This window comes from Columba livia, chromosome 20, assembly GCF_036013475.1.
Source record: "Columba livia isolate bColLiv1 breed racing homer chromosome 20, bColLiv1.pat.W.v2, whole genome shotgun sequence".
NCBI classification, from domain to species: domain Eukaryota; kingdom Metazoa; phylum Chordata; class Aves; order Columbiformes; family Columbidae; genus Columba; species Columba livia.
In genome coordinates this window covers 2,033,238-2,052,409 of record NC_088621.1, presented here as the reverse complement: position 1 = coordinate 2,052,409, position 19,172 = coordinate 2,033,238, and the positions used below count along the sequence as shown (strand labels likewise).

Below are 19,172 nucleotides of genomic sequence, written 5' to 3'. Positions count from 1 at the left end.
CCCCATGAAATTTTTATGTGTTTTATTTAGGTGAACATACACATGGTCCACATACTCAATGAAAAGAGTCGTAAAATAATTTAAGAACTTATGTAGGAAGGTATTAGCAGCACCACTGGTATTGGAATAGCGGAAACCTCGTGCCTCTGCCAGCACGGATTTACACCTGGATTAACGCCCTTATCGGCAACAGGATGGGAACGGCTTTGCGGGATGGTTCGGGGAGTTGGAGTTTTAAAAACACACTTTTTTGCTAAATAATTTGACGATTAATGTTACAAAAAATACAACTAAATAAGATACTGCATAGTATTTTAATTAACATAAGGAAATCAACACTGAGCTGTGTAAAGCAAGACCAAACATCTCCGCTTCCACGTACATTTCTGAGTAGAGAAATCTAAAATTTAAAATATAGACCTAGTGTATTCTCTAAAAGACAAACTTTAGGTGGAACGTATAGTACTACGAAAATACATATCTTCCATTCTGTTTAATAATTTACTTTAGTTAAAAAGGTGTGAAATTCTCATCACAAGAAGCGTATACAAATTCATGACTTTAGTAAATTAACAAAAAGGATTATTTTTTTTTTTTAAACAAAGTTTAGCCCCGCTGTAACAATTATACAAGGAAGAGAGACTACATTGATATGAAGGAATACAAATTTACACACATTTTACAGTGACTTTTACCCTACACATCTACAAAATTCACAGTTATAATACAAGCAAGTACAAGGCTGGGGTAAAGCTGTTCGATACCAAAAGAAGTTTCTACTTTAAAAAAAAAAAGGATTAAAACAGGAAGAGTTTCAGACTTCTGCACCGACTTCAACACCCTCATCAGCCCGAGGCCGCCGCGGCGCGGGGCCGCTCAGCAGACGCAGACGGTTTTCCTGGGCGGGTGGAAGAGCGAGCTGCTCAGCTTCTTCTGGCCGCGCAGGCTGCGGCGCATGGCCAGCTTGGCCGAGCTGCGGCGCTGCGGGGCGCCGGACATGCCCTCGCCTTGGACACCCACATTTCGGCCCAGGCCGCGTCTCGGCTTCTTGACAGCCGGGCCGGAGTTGGATTCTTCCAATGTCCTTTTAAAGTTTGCTGTGGGTGTCCTCTCTGCTTCGTGGGCTTTTGTTTGGCCGTTAGGAGACACCTTCAAGGCTTTTTGGTCCGTGCCTGAATTGGTGGAGTTGGAAGGGGAGAGACTGACTGATAAACCATTGCTGTAGGACTCGTGTATCCTCAAAGCCAAGGCTTTGCTGCACTTCTCCTCCGGCGGGCCTGAATCCTTCAGGGTTGCTCCCGAGGAGGGTAAATTGCTTTTGGCAATCTCGTTTGGCAGCTCTAAATACTTTTCTGAGAGCGCGTTGCTGTGCATGAGGGGAGGAACAGGCTCAGAAGCATTCGGTCGCGGCCACGGATCATCTTCTGGAAGCTGAGGGAAAAGAAAAGAAATATATTTAGACATAATTATTGTGCTATGTTACCTGTCCTGACTGCAGACAGAAAGGGGGAGCATTGGACAAAGCTATTCTAAAAGCAGAGTTACTGTTTGCAAAGTCATCTATTTTATCGCCCAGTTTTATACTCTGCAGCTTGGAAAGAAGCTGCTGCGTTCCTCACAGCACATCGCAGGATCCATGGCCATTCTGGATGTCGAAACAAAGCCGCTTAACGTCACGTTCTGAGAACCAGGAGCGTTCTGAACACCAACCCACCTCCAGCCACTCGTCCCTCCTGCGCCCTCGAGAAGGTTTTGCCTCATTCTCAGTGGTACTAACAGGAAAATGGGGACAATACTTGTTTCACTGGCCACAGGGGGATTATGGAAATTAGTATTTACACAGTGCCCTGAAGAGATGAATTATGACCTTGTTAAAGATTTAATTGTGAAGAAATCCCTGGTTACTCAGCGAGTCCTTCAAAAGCGAATTTCAAGGCCACATTACACACCATCCATGTACGGCAAATGACAACAGCTGCTTTAGGAAAATAACACGCTAAAAACTCCAATCCACACACAGCTGAATCAGAGTAAATCAATGTAAAATCTCAGATGAGCTTCTGCACTAAAATGGAATTAATTTCTACATATATTATCCATGAAGACCTGTAGTCAGTCAATTTTCTTTTGGGCTTTGCACATTCAACAGAAAAATTAAAATAGGGCCTTATCTACACAGCAAACACCAAAATTATTAGTCTGAAGTTTTTCAGTATTTAAAATTCCAGTGATTTTTCTGCACTCAAGATTCTGCAAGACTCTAAGCTCTTTTCATCGATTTTGCCACCCTGGATGGAAGGGGACAAGCTGAACTTGCCACTTTATTAACAGCTTCTTTCTACCAAGGGAATGTTAAGGATTCCCTTTCTACTTCTTGTGTTCTTTTTTACTTTGCCCAAAGGACAGTTACCCAAAGATACCGCAGAACATCAAAGGACCGTCACTTAAAGCAGGAGCAGCTGGTAATTACCGAAACAAACATCCACTCCCGACTGCACTCCAGTTCTTAGAAAACGGGGAAAAAAAGCTGCTGAACAGCTCAGCTTTATGCTAATGGTAAAGCTTCTAACCTGAAGAAACACCTTGTATTATGTCTTTTCCTCTTAACAAGGAACATTAGATCTACCAGAAGATAATAAGATCTCCCTATCCAGAAAGAAAACATTCTTCACAACAATGTGTGTTTGAATGCATCAACCACGGGTTACCTTATTAAAAAAAAACAACACACACCACCAAAACTAAATCAAACAAGATTAAGAACATATCTACAAGTAGGCTGGAATTTATCTGCTCTGCAAGCTCTACAAGTACACGGCAAGGCAGGAAACTCAACTTGCAGCCCAACTTTATTCTCATGGTAAGCTGCATAGAGAGAAATTACTCTAATACTAAGGGAAGAAAAGGGAGATTGGTACGTATGTAGTGGGCTCCACACTCAAGAGGCAGAACATGTAAAACACTGAAAGAAAAGCGTTACCTTGACAGGTGGGGTGCAGCAGCGGGAGGGCGTCATGACATTCACATCGGGGCTGCTATAGCAGGGACTCTCGGCCAAGTTCAGGTACAACTCTTCTTCGTTTTCCAGGTTGCTCTTGCTGTCCTGCAGCGGCGAGATGCAGATGACGATGGCGCTCGTGTTATCCGCACGAAGCATTCGCTGCCGCCACCGGCCCAGCGCTCTGTTCACCAGCATTTTGGCACAAGACTGTCGGTGCTCGCCCTTGGTGGTATAAGAAAAGGACAGAAAGCGATCAGGTCCACCTGACTTTATAAATGGAAGATGGGACAGTTTATGTGGCACAACCTGAAATACATGTTGCTATCTACCGTGTGCTAAAGCAGCTTGATTCAGAAGCAAAAGAGAGAATATCAATTGAAACATCTTAGTGAAATAGAACTTTAAAATCTGTTTGCAGTAGAATCCACAGGAGTTCTTGAAACCACAAACTGATGCAATGACTTGCATAAATAGCCTGGTTGTAACACATCCTACCGTCTTTCCAAAAGTCTCTCAAGTAAAATGCCAAGAAACAATCAGTCTTCATTGTAACAGGTGTCTTAATGTGAAATAAAGTGCATTTTCAGACAGTATTTTGTATAGATTCCTAACTGAAGGAACATGTTTTCTTCCTTGCTCACAGGTACCATCCTGGTAGTCAGATTTCCCAGTAATTGCAACCAAACTATTTAAACAACGTTAACATGCAGGGTATCTGACAGTATATGCAACCACAACATAACAACATATATTCCATGGCAAAAGTGAATATGCCATCATTAGGTACTGTTCATACACGCCAGACCACGCAATATTTAGAGGAAAGAAGTATTAAATTCTCAGGATGCCTTCCCGCCCCTGCTCTCACCATGAAGTACTTCTTCTCCTCGTGATCCTGGCACATGGAGATGGCGTCTTGCGGTGGGATCATGTTCCACAGCCCGTCGCTGCCCAGGATTATGTACTTGTGCTTCTGGGGATCAATGGTGTGCACACTCGTGTCGGGCTCCGGAGACACAACAAACTCACCGCTGTAGAAGTCGTAGCTCCAGAGATCACCTAGCGGAGAAGACGACGTTCTTACAATTGTTACATTACACATGAAAATCTGAATCCTGGAAACTATGGAAAAATGTTCCCATAAAACAATTACCACCAGTCACAAGTCAGCAACAGGAACACAAAGTAATTCCAGCACAATTACTGTTCTGCTGCTGTCGTTTTCCAATCATATTAACATGTAGCAATTTAAAAAATAATAATAAAAACACATTCTAACCAACCTATGTTTATAGGAGGTCTTCTACTCTCTCGAAACTAAGATTTTCAGAATAAGGGGAAATACAACAGATGAATACTTAGAAAACAGTGAAGCCTCAATATCCAAACTAAAACCTGTCGGAAAAACTGAAGTTCTCCTCATACAGAAGTAAAGCCTTGCTTTGCTTGGGGTTTGGAGGGGAAAGATCATATAATGCCCTTTTTCTCCCCAATATCACATCATTAGATTCCAATGTGCATCAGGATGGTACGCTGCTCTGCACCCCAACAAGCCCTGCTGACAGAAGGGGAAAAAACAACCAACGAACCCACACAAAATTCAAACTAAAAACTCCGCCTGCTCACAGTGAAGGTGCTAAAATGCCCTTAAAAACAAACAAACAAAACTATACATTTCTCTTTCCCACTCCTCCGCCTCCCACAGCACCACAGCCAACGCAGGGCAGCGTGCGTTAGAGCATCTTTCCAGCTGAACAACCTTGCTATTTTTAAAGACTTCTTGCTAGGCAAACGAGTTGGGGGTCACCTCAGCAGGGAGGACGGCTGAACTGAGTTTAAACACATTTGAATCACAGCATCTATTGGTTCAAGTGCTTCCTCCAAACCAGCCTCAACCACCAACCACTCCAACAGGAAAACACGTTTCCACATCAATTTATTTCAACTTGGTTTATCAGGGATACTTCAAAAAACAAACCTTTTCTGAGGTTGGGCCTCTAAATCAAGAATGGTATTAATTTGCACTAACACCTTCTCTTCCTTTATGTTCATAAATAGCTTCCTACAGTGATAAGCAACAAATAGTAACATTATTATTTGCAAGCATTGGCTAGATCCTCCTGTACAGAACACAGAGCTTTAAAAGTAGAAATCAATTAAAATGTCAGAGTTGAAAAGCATACAGGAGGCTAAGAACTCCAGTTTAAGGTTTAGTTGGGTTTTCTCTTTGCTTTTTGCTGGCTTCAGAAAGCATGCCTGTAGCCTTCTTGCACACCCTTCGCCACCCTTTTAAAGATAACAAATAAGCTTTTTGTCTTCCTCCGTCCTTCCATTAGCTCTGCCCTAAGCTATCAACCAGTTGAAAGGACTTCTCCAGGATCAGGAAAGGGAATACTTCAACTCAATTACTGCACTTCACCACCGCCAGCATGGATGGTCCATCCTCATTAAAGCACCAATTCACCTTCGCTGCAGCAGCCGCAGCCAGAGACGTTGCTAATAAGCGCTAATTGAAAGCCAAGCCTGCTTTTATAGAGGTGCACTCTGCCTCCAGACTCTCAACAAAGCAAGGCAGCTGGCAACGAGATCAAAATAAATCCTGTAAGAGAAGAGCTGAGCTCCAGCGCAGCAATTATTGTATATGAATTGCCACAAAAAGTCTTGGTGCACTGAGAGTCCTTCACGTCCTGCCTGTCGTAAGTGCAGCAAGTAAAATAAACAAGAGCTTGGGATCTTACAACAGCCAGATCTTGGAATCGGTGGCAGCAATTTCCAACACGCATAATATTTTTATGCTTTTATTTGCTAGTATGTGCAGACTCATTTAGAAGTGACAAATGTTGCTAGCTGAATCACTTTTTAAATTAAAAATACTGTGCTGTATGATAAAAATAACCCGATGCTATTTACTTTTGGTTCATGTACGTATGTCGTCATGCCCATCTGCTGCTCTTCCCGAGGAAAGAGCTGAGTAATAACCATCCCAATACCACAGAACACATCTCCTCACGGGGATATTCTTGTAGCATCACCTCTGTCAAAGCAGCATTCCAAGTCTGCTGCAAACATACAGAGCGAACTGAATGTCCAGGAGTGTTCAATTCAGCTGTACTCATCATCTATTCAAGCCCAAAAATCTCTAGTAAACACACAATAACTCATTTGCAAAGTTGTGAGGTGAAACAGCATTAAAGCACAATCAGATATTGGCTGACCAAGCCTGGAGCTACTGAAAGCTAATAGAGCACTAGATGTCAAACAGAAAAAGAATTAAAGCTTTTGGTTCTTTGGCCCAGGAAAAATTCCACAAAGTATACTTGAAGCCTGAGGTACATAGAAAAACCCAGATTCTTCCGTCCTCAGCCTAGAAGGAAACAACCAGCACTTGCAATCACCCTAAAGAAATGGGAAAATCATCTTCAGTGCTGATCTTTATCAATCTCCTCCCAGAAACCCCAAACTCAGGCCAATCCTTGGTAGACCAGCACCGCAGAACGAATATTCAAGAATCCTTCTGGCAGGTCCGTGTCACCAGGGTGAAGTAGTACATTCTTTCCCCCGCTAAAGGGCAGAGCACCACAGATCAAGTCAGTGCTGCGTAGACAGAACGGGACTGCCAGCTCTGGCCAGCTGGGGAAAATGTGACCAACTTGGGCAGAGCCAGTGTACATGGCACCCTCTGCCACAACTCTGCCAAGGAAAAAGGGAGAGGCAGAGTACACTCTTCCCTCGGCACCGCAAAGTGCTCCAAAATCTTTACTTCTGTCCCAAAGGGAGCAGCCAGCCCAGGGACCCTTCGGACAGCAGGTGGTGTGATGTGCCAGAGGCTACTGTTACACAACTGGAACGCCGGGTTCTCAGGCTTCACTTCATGAGCTGTACTATTTTTGTTCAGAATCAAAACCCAAACATCTCTAAAACTTAAAAATCTTGTTCTCTAAAGCATACAGACCAGGATTATTTCTTTCGGTGAGAGGCTTGTGTATTTCTTTTCCAAACAAAAAAACCCAAATACTATCAATATAGTTCCTTCCATATCTTCCAGAAAAGTCATACCTGTTTCCTAGTCATGACAAACCAGAATAATATACAGAGGTCCACACAAAAATTACGCTGCATCTTACAAAATGAAAAACAAATGTTTGAAATCATACCCTGGTGGAGCAGGTAACTAATTTAGCTACCTATAAGAATATATCAAAGTGTGCAGTCTATCTGATCTGCTTACTATTACCTTACACAATGAAAGAAACCTAGTTGTAACCCAGCTGCTGCCAGGAAAGTAACTGAAGTTACAAAAAAAACCACCCATCGTATAAGTAGACTGGATTGGATTAAGCCCAAAGCCTTCTTGCAGCAAAAGTGTGTCCAGAAGTCATATAAATCAAGTCTTTCATTTATGTTTCTGGAGCGTGCTGTTTTGAATACAAAAATATCTTTTGGTTTTAATAGAGTGGGAGAAAAAGTTTACTTTTGTAAGTCAGTCCAAAACAAAAACCCAGTTTGATTAATCCCAGACCTTTTTACATCAAAGGTTTATCTAAAAGGTCTGTTAGTACAAAGCAAAGACTTGCAGAACTTCCCTTCCTCCCGCTCAGCGAGGCAGCCCTGCTGGGAAGAGACACAGATCTCAGGGAGAACCCCGGCAGGAACCACTTAAACCATTTAGGCTGAGCTGGGGTGGAAGGAGTTTTCACCAAAACTGACGGCAAGCCAGTCCCATAGCCACAAGAGGGCATCTTCACAGCGGGCTGAAGACAACACAACAGCAATGTCTTGGGAACACAACCCAGAAACGACCACAGACAGCTCAGGCTGAGGGATGGGGACAAAGCTGCAGGCAGCAGCAAGTGGAAAAGTCACACAGAAGCACTTGGGGCTTCACAATTTCCACTGCTCCTCTAGCAGTACTATTTAAAGAGCTTCTTACATGCAATTTCAGCCAAACCTGTTGAAAGAACGTCACCCTCAACACTACACAGAAAAGGAAGCACAGGCAAGAGAACCGTATTTCAACAGCAAATTAACAAATAATTGCATTTAAAATGAACAGTAAATTAAGAGCTGCTCATAAGGCAGTCTTTACAGTGGCTGCTCACCACTGCTTGTATGTGAGCAAATTGCAGGCAAGAGAGATAAAAAAGGCGCCTATCCAGGGCTATGCCAGAGCGCACTGCACGAGAGGTGGAGAAAGCTACCCACAACTTGACAAAATGGAAAAATAAAACAACCTTATATTCTAAATTTCAGGGGTTTTAATCAGATAATCTTTTCACTTCAAAGACAGAGAATTTACAACTCTCTAGGATTCTCTCCAGAGAAGAGCAAAGTGTGAGAGTCTTGCTCTCCTACTAAAAATTATTGCCCAGTCTGGGATCTGCATGGAATTTCTATGAAGAATAACAATGGAGTTTGGACTCGGCAGAGAGTCCCTGTGCTGGATCTCAGTGGGACTGACTGGCGTACTGGTAACCCGTACACGTCAACATGGACAGTTATTACTCCGCTTGGAGAGGCTCCAAGGCAGCAGGGCTGTGCCAACCAGGGTAGCGATCTGGGAGGCAGCCAAGAGGTCGAGCGAGCCTCAGCGCGTGAATGCAAATGGCTTCAGTCACGGCAGGTCTTTTGTAAGCGGCGTAAGGGGCACGCTGGCCTCAGAAAGAAGTTAAATCCTGTTTCCAAACTGTGAGCGTCTGTGCACCATCTGGGTCCTACGGAGCAAAGCAGCTGCGCTCCTGTTTCCAGGCCTGTCGCACCTCCGCAGGGGAACGCAAAGAGGCTGCGGAGGCTCCTGGAGCAGGGAAACACCAGAACACGCTCACATTGTAAACCTGTTCCTCCATAATTTGAAGATGCCAAAGCTTTCAAATCTCTTAACTTTTGAAACCAAGAATTATTAAATGATGGGTGTTCTCGTCTCTTGGACCTGAAACTCTCCAGTAATCCTCTTTGTCCACGTAACGGGAACAAACGCAATAGGGCGCTAACAGATGCATCGTTCCTTCAGCTCCATCTGCACACAAAACCCAGCCAAACCCTCTCGTTCAGTTTGGGAGGAATCAGATCAAAAGTCATCAAGCTATTTAGACAAACAACAAGCTTGCAATCATAGGAATGATTCACTGAAATTAAGCGTACACTTTTAGTAATCTATCAGGAACACTTACCCTTCTGCAGAAAAGGGGAAAGGAGGAGTATGTTCCTCAGTGGATAAAGATCTGTTTGCTAGTCATCTATTAACTCCAGAGGATTTACTCAAAACTCTTGAGTCAGTTTTACTAACCACAAAATAAGCACCTATCTTGCCTAAAATACACAATACAGACTTGTAAGATCGAGAAAAATGTCCATATAGTTAAAATTTTTATGAAAAGATGACTGTTCGGCCACTGAGACACCTGTGTCTCCTTCCTTGATACACAGTTGTCTTTTACAATGTTAGTTATCACAGCAAAGTTCTTCTTAACTCTGGATAAACCCATGAGAAACAGATAGCGCTGCCGTTGAAATAAGACACAGCAATGCCGCGCAATTATCAAGACGACCGCGGTCCCAGGAACAGACTGTCCCCACCACACGCTGCCAGCTGATCTAGGAACACTGACAACACTACTGGGTAACTGGCAAGCTTGCCAAGAAGAAATTAAGTCACAGGACACTTTTCACAGGTAAAAATATCATACCACATTTCCATAAAATCAGACCTGTACTGGGTATATCTGGATAGAGACTTCTTCACTGGGGCAGAAGGGGAGAAGGACAGAGGAAGGATGCAAGGAAGGACACAATGAACTGCAGTAGATTGGAATTCTGCAATGAAATCTAAGGAAAAATCCTGAACAAAAACACTAACACTCATGAGCAAGAGGTATCCAAAGATTTAGTTATTAAGTGCTTCCCAAAAACCATTCGTAACAAGTTTGATTGGTACTGGAATATGTCTCCTTGTCCTCCAAATGACATGTTCCTCAAAGATAGTTTCCCGTTACTAATACTCTCGCAAAGGCAACTTACAGCTAAAACACACTTTCATCCCTTTGTTCACTCTCTGATGTCTTGAAAGACATTAACCACCAAAGGAAGACCGAAGTAATTCATATTTTATGTGGCAAACCTTAGTCTTACCACCACTCAGTCAAAAATTACAGTCCTATTACTTCAGTAAGAAAAAGATCAATGTGCTCTCCATCTCAGACACATACTGCTTCGCACATTTTCATTTGCAATGGAAAGAAATACCATCCTTGTAAAACTGACATTGAAAATCCTACGTGTTGCAGGGCGAGTCCTTCGCTCACCAGAGACACTTTCTACAGCTTGATTTGAAAAATGAAATCCATATAGAATTAAAAAATATTTTTTGAAGGCCTTGTAATGCAGGCGAGTGAATCTCCTAAGCTATGTGTTTTGGCAAAGCAGCGTATAATCCCGTTCCGGTGCTCTGTACGCGGTGGTGTCTCACTTCCCAGCCACGGGCACGACTTACCAAGCGCTCTAGCGACCGCCAGGAAGGGGATCTGGTCAATGACGGTGCTGCGGCGCACGGGGCCGTTGTGGGTCAGACGGGGCCTCTTCCAAACAACACGATTCACTCCAGACTTGTTGATCACGCTAAAACCACCAGGAAGAGGCAGGAGTTAAAAAGGAATGGAAATGAAAGCATGAAAGTTGGTTTCAATGACATCAAACTAGTTAAATATGCAAATACGGAATCAATAACAACAGCACCCTCGGGGAAGTTCACGGCACAATCAAATATTTCAAAACACACGGTATCACTTAGATGGTTTCATTCCAGATTAAGCCAAAGGGAAGAGTGAGAGAGAAAGGGCAAAATACAAGAAAAGACAGGGGAATGAAGACCTGGAAGAAATTCTGGCTGGCCGCAACCACCAGATGTAAGCGTATCTTTTTAATCTGTCAGAGAAAAAGCAAAACTGAATTTGTTTTCCTCAGATGAGGACCATCAACACCAGCTCACTCGGGTGGAAACATCATGTGGTTCCTCCTTTGGTTTTCTCCATCTGCTGAAGTCTGGCAGCAAAAAGCAGCACAGTACAGTTGGGAACAAAAAGGAAGAAAAAAGAAAGGAGCAGCCTTCTGCAGGGATTTCCTTACTGGTGCACCAACAAGAGGCAGAAATAAAAGAGGAATTGTTCATAGCTGCTATCTGCTGAAAGCAAGAGATATGAAGAAACAGCTCTGCATTTGAGTGTTAACACCTGCTCTGAGGCACTGAGCTCTGGTTTTAGTCCTCACAGATGGCAGCAGGAAAGTCAAAGGAGAAGCTGCGGAGCAAGTAAATGGGGCAGCTGCTATTGGGAGGGGAGGCAGGGAAGAAAGAAGAACAGAGAGTAAGAGCCATCAAGAAAAGACAGTGGAAGGAGGAACTAGCAAAGTTTGGCCCCAACCAAGTTAAGAACTATTATAGATACTTAAAAGCTAGCTTTTAGCCGAGGAACAGCCATTGGTAATTAGAAACTGAGAAGCTCTGGAACTGCCTCAAGATTCCCCATACCGAAGCTATTCAAGATGCATTTCCTATGACTTCAAAGGCCTTAACAACAAGGGCATGTTCAGCTCCATCCTTCTGCAGGCACAGTGCAGCAAAGTCAAACACCACATCCTAAAATCAACCTAATCCACTGGTGCAACTAATGACCGCACCAAGTTAACTCCAGTCATTATTGGAAACAAGACCTCGTCCCACACTCAGAGACTGGTACTAGGAAAACACCATTTTTAGTGAAAGATTCAGTTATGCTCTCCCACTAACTTTCCCCAATCCACTCCCATGAAAGAGAAGACGTTAATAAGCATAGTTGCACAGTTCTACCTCACACTGCCTGTAAGAGCCAGCTTGGGAAAAACAGGACTACTAGTAAAATTCAAGGTTTAAAAATATAGATATATATTAACGCTCCAGGAAATGCTGCTTCGAAGCTTCAGAGACTTTTAGTCTCTGAGGTCCAGAACTTGGAAACTCAACGGCTGCCATTGTCACCACAGGAACAACACAGAATAAGGAATTACACACTATTTTGTGTTGAAACTGCTGTGGTACCACCATTCAGCAAATCGGGTGTTCCAGAGCTCATGTCACTATCTGTGTGGAACGGCAATTCCTCCCACAGCCTCCGATTCCATAGAATTTAATGAAAAATAGGACAAATACCAATATTTCCACTCTCAAAGTTTTCAGTGAATGTGTAGAATTGTAACCACACCTCAGCTGCAGGGGAATCCAGCAAAACACTTACATTTTGTTTATATCATAAACCATTAGTGAAAACCACAAGAGTGTAACAATGGATCGCTATAACACATTACCAAACTGGGGGGGGGGGAGTGTAGATAGAGAAGGAATATAAATAGACCATGAGATTCACCAGCTTGTTCACCCCTCCCTAAACCAAGCAAGGTTAAGCCTAGTTGAGTCAGAAAGACACAAATAGCACCCAGAGATCAGAACTGAAGTAAAAAGCACTGAGACACTTACCTGCCCCCAAGGCCTTCAATTCTCTCCCTTTCTTTGGGAAGTTCTGGCTTGTGGTCCTGTGTCACCTCCACAGCCCTCACGAAGTTGTCCTTGGGGTCATCCTGGACTCCCAGCACCACGCCGGAGTCGCCAACGTGAGCCACGTACATCTTGGAGCCGCGGATAATCACCACGCTGGCTGTAGTTCCCGACGTGCTCGGGAGACCCGTCATGGTCTTTGGCCACTCTGCTGCAATGAGGAAAAAAAAGCAAGTAAAAATACTTTTGTTTTTCATTTTCTGGAACTGGAAATGTTTTGAAGATCAAAAGGAAGGGTGTGTCACAGAGGCGCCCATAACATCACAATACAGAGTGTACTTAACTAGTACGGCCAGGCAAACCAGTACCCTCGGGTCCCCCCCCACTTTACCATCACTCCCCCAGCTGCAGCTTCAATTGACACATACATATATAATGAGAGTATCAAAGCACCAAGACAGGATTCAAAAAACTGTCTCCTCCAGTGTAATATTCCAAGCATCACTAGGCTAGAGGGAAAGATGTGCTCCTTGAGTGTTGAGCAGTAAGATCTGCTGTTCACTTCCCTGTCCAAATAGGTAGAAACATTATAAATTAGGTCATTTGTCTGGACGTTCGACTGGCAACCAAGTTTTCTGGACATTCCTGATCCCCTTGGAAGGAAAGAAAATTCTATGCTACTTTTATACGTTGAACATTTGAAGTTGAATAACATCAACCGTTTCATTCACGTTTCCTTTTGGAGGACTGCATAATGCAGACTACTTAAGGACAGTATCCATACCCAACATCAAATCTTCTGAAGATATCCCTTGAATTCAGAACAACTCAATACCTAGGCTAGTGTGAGACACACGGTTAGGGAAATCTCTTTTCTCAACTGCTTTGCCCTCAAAACAGTTGGGGTAATTACCTATTACACTACTCTGTCCATCTACATTCAATCCAAATTTCTCTTTCATGCCCCTTCTTGTCTATTTCTTGTCCACACACCCAAGCTCACCTTCTTCCAAAACTCCACAGAACCACTGCAGCACCGCCCCAGTTACAAGAGATCAGCCGTGCCACCCCAGCTCCCCTCGGAAAACCCAACAAGCTCCCAGCAATCGCTTGATTTCAAGTGTCAACAGCAACCTCGTGTTTCCCCTTCGCTGCACCCACTCATGTCTCCAGACAAACTCTGAAGGGAGACTCATCTCCCTGTCACATTCTATCTTCTGCACTCCGCAAGGCACGCTCACACAGTACAACATTAAAATTCCACGGTGAGACACATCCTGTTTGCAGGAAATACCCGAGCCAGACTGCCAAAGTACGATATTGTTTATTTTCCTATGGCACAAACACATAAGAAAAAAAGAAAATCAAAACACAATTAGGCCTTCCCCTCTGTGAAAACAGATAATTTAAACTTCAAAAGTTTTAAGCAGAAGGAAAATATTAGGAATTTAATAGGTTCTAGTGCCACTGAATGATGCTCAGATGCCCGAAGCAGAAAACAGCAGATGTGCTGAAGGAGAAGCAGAATTCTATAGATCATCTGGTGACAAAAGCTGAATTTCCTATCATTAGCTACCAAGATATCCAGCATAACTTAAAGTTCTAGCTTTGTGTTCTAAATACCAACATACTATTTCTCCTTAGGAGTAGCTTTATTTCAAGAACACAAACATTCAATCAGCTCATTGGAAGTACTTTGTCTGGCAATTTTAACTGTGGATATTAAATCTAACACATTCCAAATGGAAAGAAAATGAGGGAGGAAGCCGAGTGGTAATGAGGACTTCAACCATGCACTTAACAGAAAACAAGCTGCAACTAATGAGTTTCTGTCAGTGTAACAACCCCTCAATAGCAATAAAATATATTAGAGAGTAAAATCAGTCTTTATGGGAATGACGAGCACAGAGAGTGAAATCGCCCACTTACAAGAAAAAGAATGATACAGCAACCTCTGATTTCAGGCTCCAATAGAACCAGAAATTAATCTGTCACCAAGGGGTTTCAGTTTATGCCTCGCTCCTCCTTAAGGTATTATATATTGCATAACGCTTTCTTTAGAGACTGTGTCTCACCAGAAACGAGCAAAACCATCAAAACTCCCGCGTTCTCTTCTGAGCTCAAGTATTAAAACTGAAGTCACTTACCCGATTCCTCCACAAATCAGAAGCACGTTTTTATCAATCTTAACGGCAGAAATACCTCTAGGCAGCCCTCTGGGAAAACAGAGTCAGTCAAAGTCTCCTTGTGGGCCTGTATCCCTAATTCTGTACTTACAGTCCTGAACTTTTCAATACACCCTGGGACGGACACGAGTCCACCACGGTTAAGAGGTCTTAGATGTGAAAAATCCCATGTCTTCTGGAACACGTGCACAGGCTGAAGCAGCGGACGCAAGGCGGAGCAGGAGCCAAACCCACAGCTGCGTCTGGCAGGGACTGACAACCGCCCGGGACCCACTCGCAACACCTGCCCACAAAATCCCCCAGTTTCCACTTCAGCAGATGCACTTCCCACACCTCCAAGAAAAAAAATAAAAGAGAATGCCTATTAAGTGTTCTGAAGCTATCAGATTTATTATCTAGTTTGTTCCTTTAGCAGAAGACAGTTTCAAGGGACAAATCCATGCAGCTTTCCAGGCCTGTAAGTTGTTTATGCACTTCTTACTTTTTCACCCTTCTTCTGGACTGGAAAGTTGGAGGGGAAGAATTGGTTTAATAGCACCACCCCCCCACAAGCAGTGTATCTGTTACACCAAAACACGTATCCTACACCTGGACATCACACCCGTAACAAAACAATCCCCTGCCACAGTCTAAAAAGCAAATTTGCTCATGATGGTTGGTGTGTGATCTGAAATACGCAGACTGCTCCAAAAGGCATTTGTGGAAGCCTGCTCATCTCTGAAAATTATTTGAGATTGTTCTGGGAAGCACAAACTGCTGAAGAACATATTTTATTTTGACTTAATGTATATAAAACCAGTGAAGTAAAACTACAATGCCTCATTTGAAATTAGTTTGATTCTAAAATTCTTATTAAACTTTCCAAAAATAAACACTATATGAACTTTCAATGCAGCAAGACCGTAAAAATTGTACATAATCCTGAAAACCTGCATTGCTTCAAGTAGTCCAAGTCCTTTTCAGATAAGAATACACAGATTAACTCAAACATTTCTAAGAATAGTCCTGAAATTATGGACTTTGCAGTGAAAATTACAAAAAAAACTTATTACATAAGAGATGAAAATACTACTCGACTTTTATTGCTTCAATTAAATTTAATGGGAAGAGTTATAACAAAAGCAGAAGGACGCAACTCTTTCTAAATTGTAACTAGTAAAGCTGAAAAATGTTTTCAATAGTATCAATCTAACTATAACATTTATAAACAAGCTCTTGGCCACACAAATAATGAATTACCAAAGAAACACAAACCAACGCAATCCTCAGCAAAGTCACATCAACAGCTGGGCCCTCCCGAGGAGGCTCCTTGTCAACACCTTTCCTACCACTGCCAGTCCTAGAAACAGGTTTCAAATAAGAACTTTCACTCCAGAAGCTTTTTAGCATACAGGTATTTTTATTACTCTATAATTAAACCAAAAATGATCAGGCATCAACTGGAAGCAATCAAGGCTCCACCCTTTACACCAAAAATTCAAACCATTCTCCCGCCCCCGTTTCAAGATACCAAATACCCAGTGGCCCTGTCACGCCCATAGCGTCACCAACGCACACAGACCTGCTCCACATACGATTATATGGGACATTATTGTAAGTAAAATTTGCATTGGGATTCCATAACGTGGTATGAGAAGTTAAAAGCCAGATACAGGAATGCTTTGTCCCACAAAACTCTAGCTACTATGCACAAGCAGCAGAAATCAGTACGACCGGACTCTGTACAAGTCCAGTATCCAGCCTACCTGAACCTGCCACCAAAGGCTCACAGCCACTGCTCTGATGTTTCTCACAAGTTAAATTGGTTTCACGATCCAAGTACTATTTCCTAAACGGTCACTGCTGAAATAGTATTTCCTGCATTCTGTCATTCCACCTCGCTCCATTTTGTATTCACACGTAGTTGCAGTGACAAACAACAGATACGGGTACTACAACGACACAACTCAGCTCCGTATCTTCCTCCCGGTGCCGTTTTCACCGTTCACTCATCTTTCTCCTTATCACGCGTGTCTGCAGCCCAGGAGGTCACGTGCCGCTCACCATTCGTTCCTCAACATCAAGGTTGTGGTCAAGTCCTGGTGCTTCTAAAATTCACACCCCTTCCTTTCTGGCCAATATCAGCATCCCCCCAACCTTCCCATTCCTTCCCCTGTATCTTTTCAAGTATCTAACATACGCACAACTTCTCTATTTTGCTATTCAAGAAAAAAGGAAAAAGAAATCGAAACTGTTTTGACACTATAAGCCCCCTCATTAATCACTTTGTTGAAACCGCACGGTGCTCTAAGTGCAATTCTTGCTTTTTATGTTTGTCTCCCAAGCTCAACTGTCAGTATCGCTGTGTTTTCGATCCAATGTTACTGTGTTCCCCTCCTGCCTGGCTGTCTTCATTGCTATTCACTGCTCCGGCATCTTCTTTTTCTGGGGCTTTTGAATACATAAATACACAATACACACACACACTACACATAAACAATCATACTCTAAGCCATAATCTTTCAGATCTCAATTCTGCAGTCCCACTACTCAGGGAGAAGGGAGAGTACAGGAACGATCGCTGTCACCTGTCTTGTCACTCTCCTTTACCTTTTTGGGACCCCAACTTCTACCCTACTGCCATTAAGCAACCAATATCTTCATGATATTGAGCGTATTTTCTGTTTTGGCAGGTACCCTTCATATTCCCTGATGCTCAAATCATAAAATGAGTGAATGATTATCCTTTATGAAACAGTCGCACTTTGAATCCTTCCAGTGGGACTCAGTAGAAACAGTTCAAATCAAGGGGCAGTTAAGGAAAAACAGTCCCAGCCCACTTAAGGTTGATTTATATATATATCTATCTTCTTTTTTTTTTTCCTTTTCATGATATTCTGGACAAGGGAAATCTAAGGGGGAGTTCCATTCCACTAGATTGAGATCCCCCAACTAAATTTGGAGATCCAACTTGCAACACCCTGAAAACAAGCTGCAGCTCTACAATCACACCATCCTCAGCTCCATAGCACAATCGTCCCACAACGTGTCCTCATCCTCTGATTCTATCTTTTCTCCCACAGTTTGCTCTCCAGTTTTCCTTGTTTTACCGAATTACTTGAGTCAACATCTCCAATCGCATCCCACTTTTCCTGTGGACCCGCACACAGGCAGTAACGATGCTGCCCTGCTCCTCAGCACAGATGGGGGGGCTTTCAAGCACGCAACTCACAATAGTGCGGGGGGGAATAAAGAGGCGGCTAAAAGCGGGACGTCCCACGCTCGGGGGATCCCAGCGCATGGAAGAAGGGAGGGATTGGCGTCTCGGGCAGACAGGGGAACTGCTGTCCCCTGAGCTCTCACTGCAGGGCCCTGCAGAAAGGAGAAGGGGAAACCCAGGGGAGGGCACGGCCGGGCGCGGCGGAGAGGCCGGGCCGGCAGCGTTACCGGCTGCTCCGGGGGAAAAGGAGGCGGGAGGGGACGGGGGACGGCTGGAAGGCGCCAATCGCCTCGAACTTACGCAGCTTCTTCCACATGGCCCGGTGGCAAGCGATGAAGCCCTTGCGCAGGGCCGCGCACACCTCGGCCGGCTCCGCCGAGCCGAAGCCCTTCTGCTTCTTGATGAAGCCCCACAGGTTCTCCCGGGCGAACTGGGCCGCCTCCCGCCCGCCGTGCCCGTCGCACACGGCGAAGAAGGCCACGGAGCGGCGCGGGCGCCGGCCGGAGCCGGGGCCGGGCGGCAGCGCTCCCTCCTCCGGCGCCCGGGGGCTCCCTCCCCGCCGCCGGCCGCTCTCGGCGGGGGTCTCGGCGCTGCGCGGGCCTCCGGGCGCCGCTCCGCCTTTGTGCGGGGGGCCGCGCTCCGCCTCGGGCTCCACCACGATCTGGGTCACGTCCTCCATGTATTTCCTGCCGCCCTGGTCGGAGAACACGCTCACCCCCAGCGAGTACAGCCCCTCCATGGAGGGGTGGGGAGGGGAGGCTCGGCGCGGCGGCGCCCGCCGCTCCCCGCCCGCGATGGCTCCCCGCCCGCCGCCGCGGACTATTGTTGATGTCGGCGGCGCCGCTCGGGCATGTCCGCGCCGCCGCACCGCGCCGCCCGCCCCCGGCCAGCCCCGCCGAACGGCGGCCGCTCCGCGCGCAGCGCCCCCTGCCGGGCCCCGCCGCAACGCGCCCCCGCCGCGGCGGAAAGGGCGGCCAGCACGACGCCCCCTGCCGGCCAACGGCGGGCGCGCACGCAGCGCCCCCTGCCGAGCCGGAGAGGGGGGGCGGGCGCCTACTCCAGGCGGGCCCCCCAACTACTCCGGGCGACAGGCACATTTCACCAGCTCCTAACTCAAAGCACGGGACTCCCCACATTGCTCCAGCAGTCCCAGAGTGTCACTCCAAGTCCCTCCGTCTTTCGCTGCGCCTGGCCTTAAATCCCTGTTTTCTCCCTTGGACAACAAGGATTCCCACCGGAATTTCCCTGGAATTACACATCCTGATGTAC

General features: G+C 45.0%; 1 protein-coding gene across 1 annotated transcript; it reads right to left on the bottom strand.

Moving 5' to 3' along the window:
* Window positions 1-5: 5 nt before the first annotated feature.
* On the bottom strand, window positions 6-18,805 carry PPM1D (protein phosphatase, Mg2+/Mn2+ dependent 1D). Its single transcript, XM_065036764.1, has 6 exons — window positions 18,204-18,805; window positions 12,501-12,729; window positions 10,488-10,612; window positions 3,870-4,060; window positions 2,981-3,223; window positions 6-1,431 (listed from the first exon to the last, which is right to left on the bottom strand). The coding sequence occupies exons 1-6, from the start codon at window positions 18,640-18,642 to the stop codon at window positions 877-879; spliced, it is 1,782 nt and encodes a 593-aa protein (XP_064892836.1). The 5' UTR covers window positions 18,643-18,805; the 3' UTR covers window positions 6-876.
* Between the last annotated feature and the right edge of the window lie 367 nt (window positions 18,806-19,172).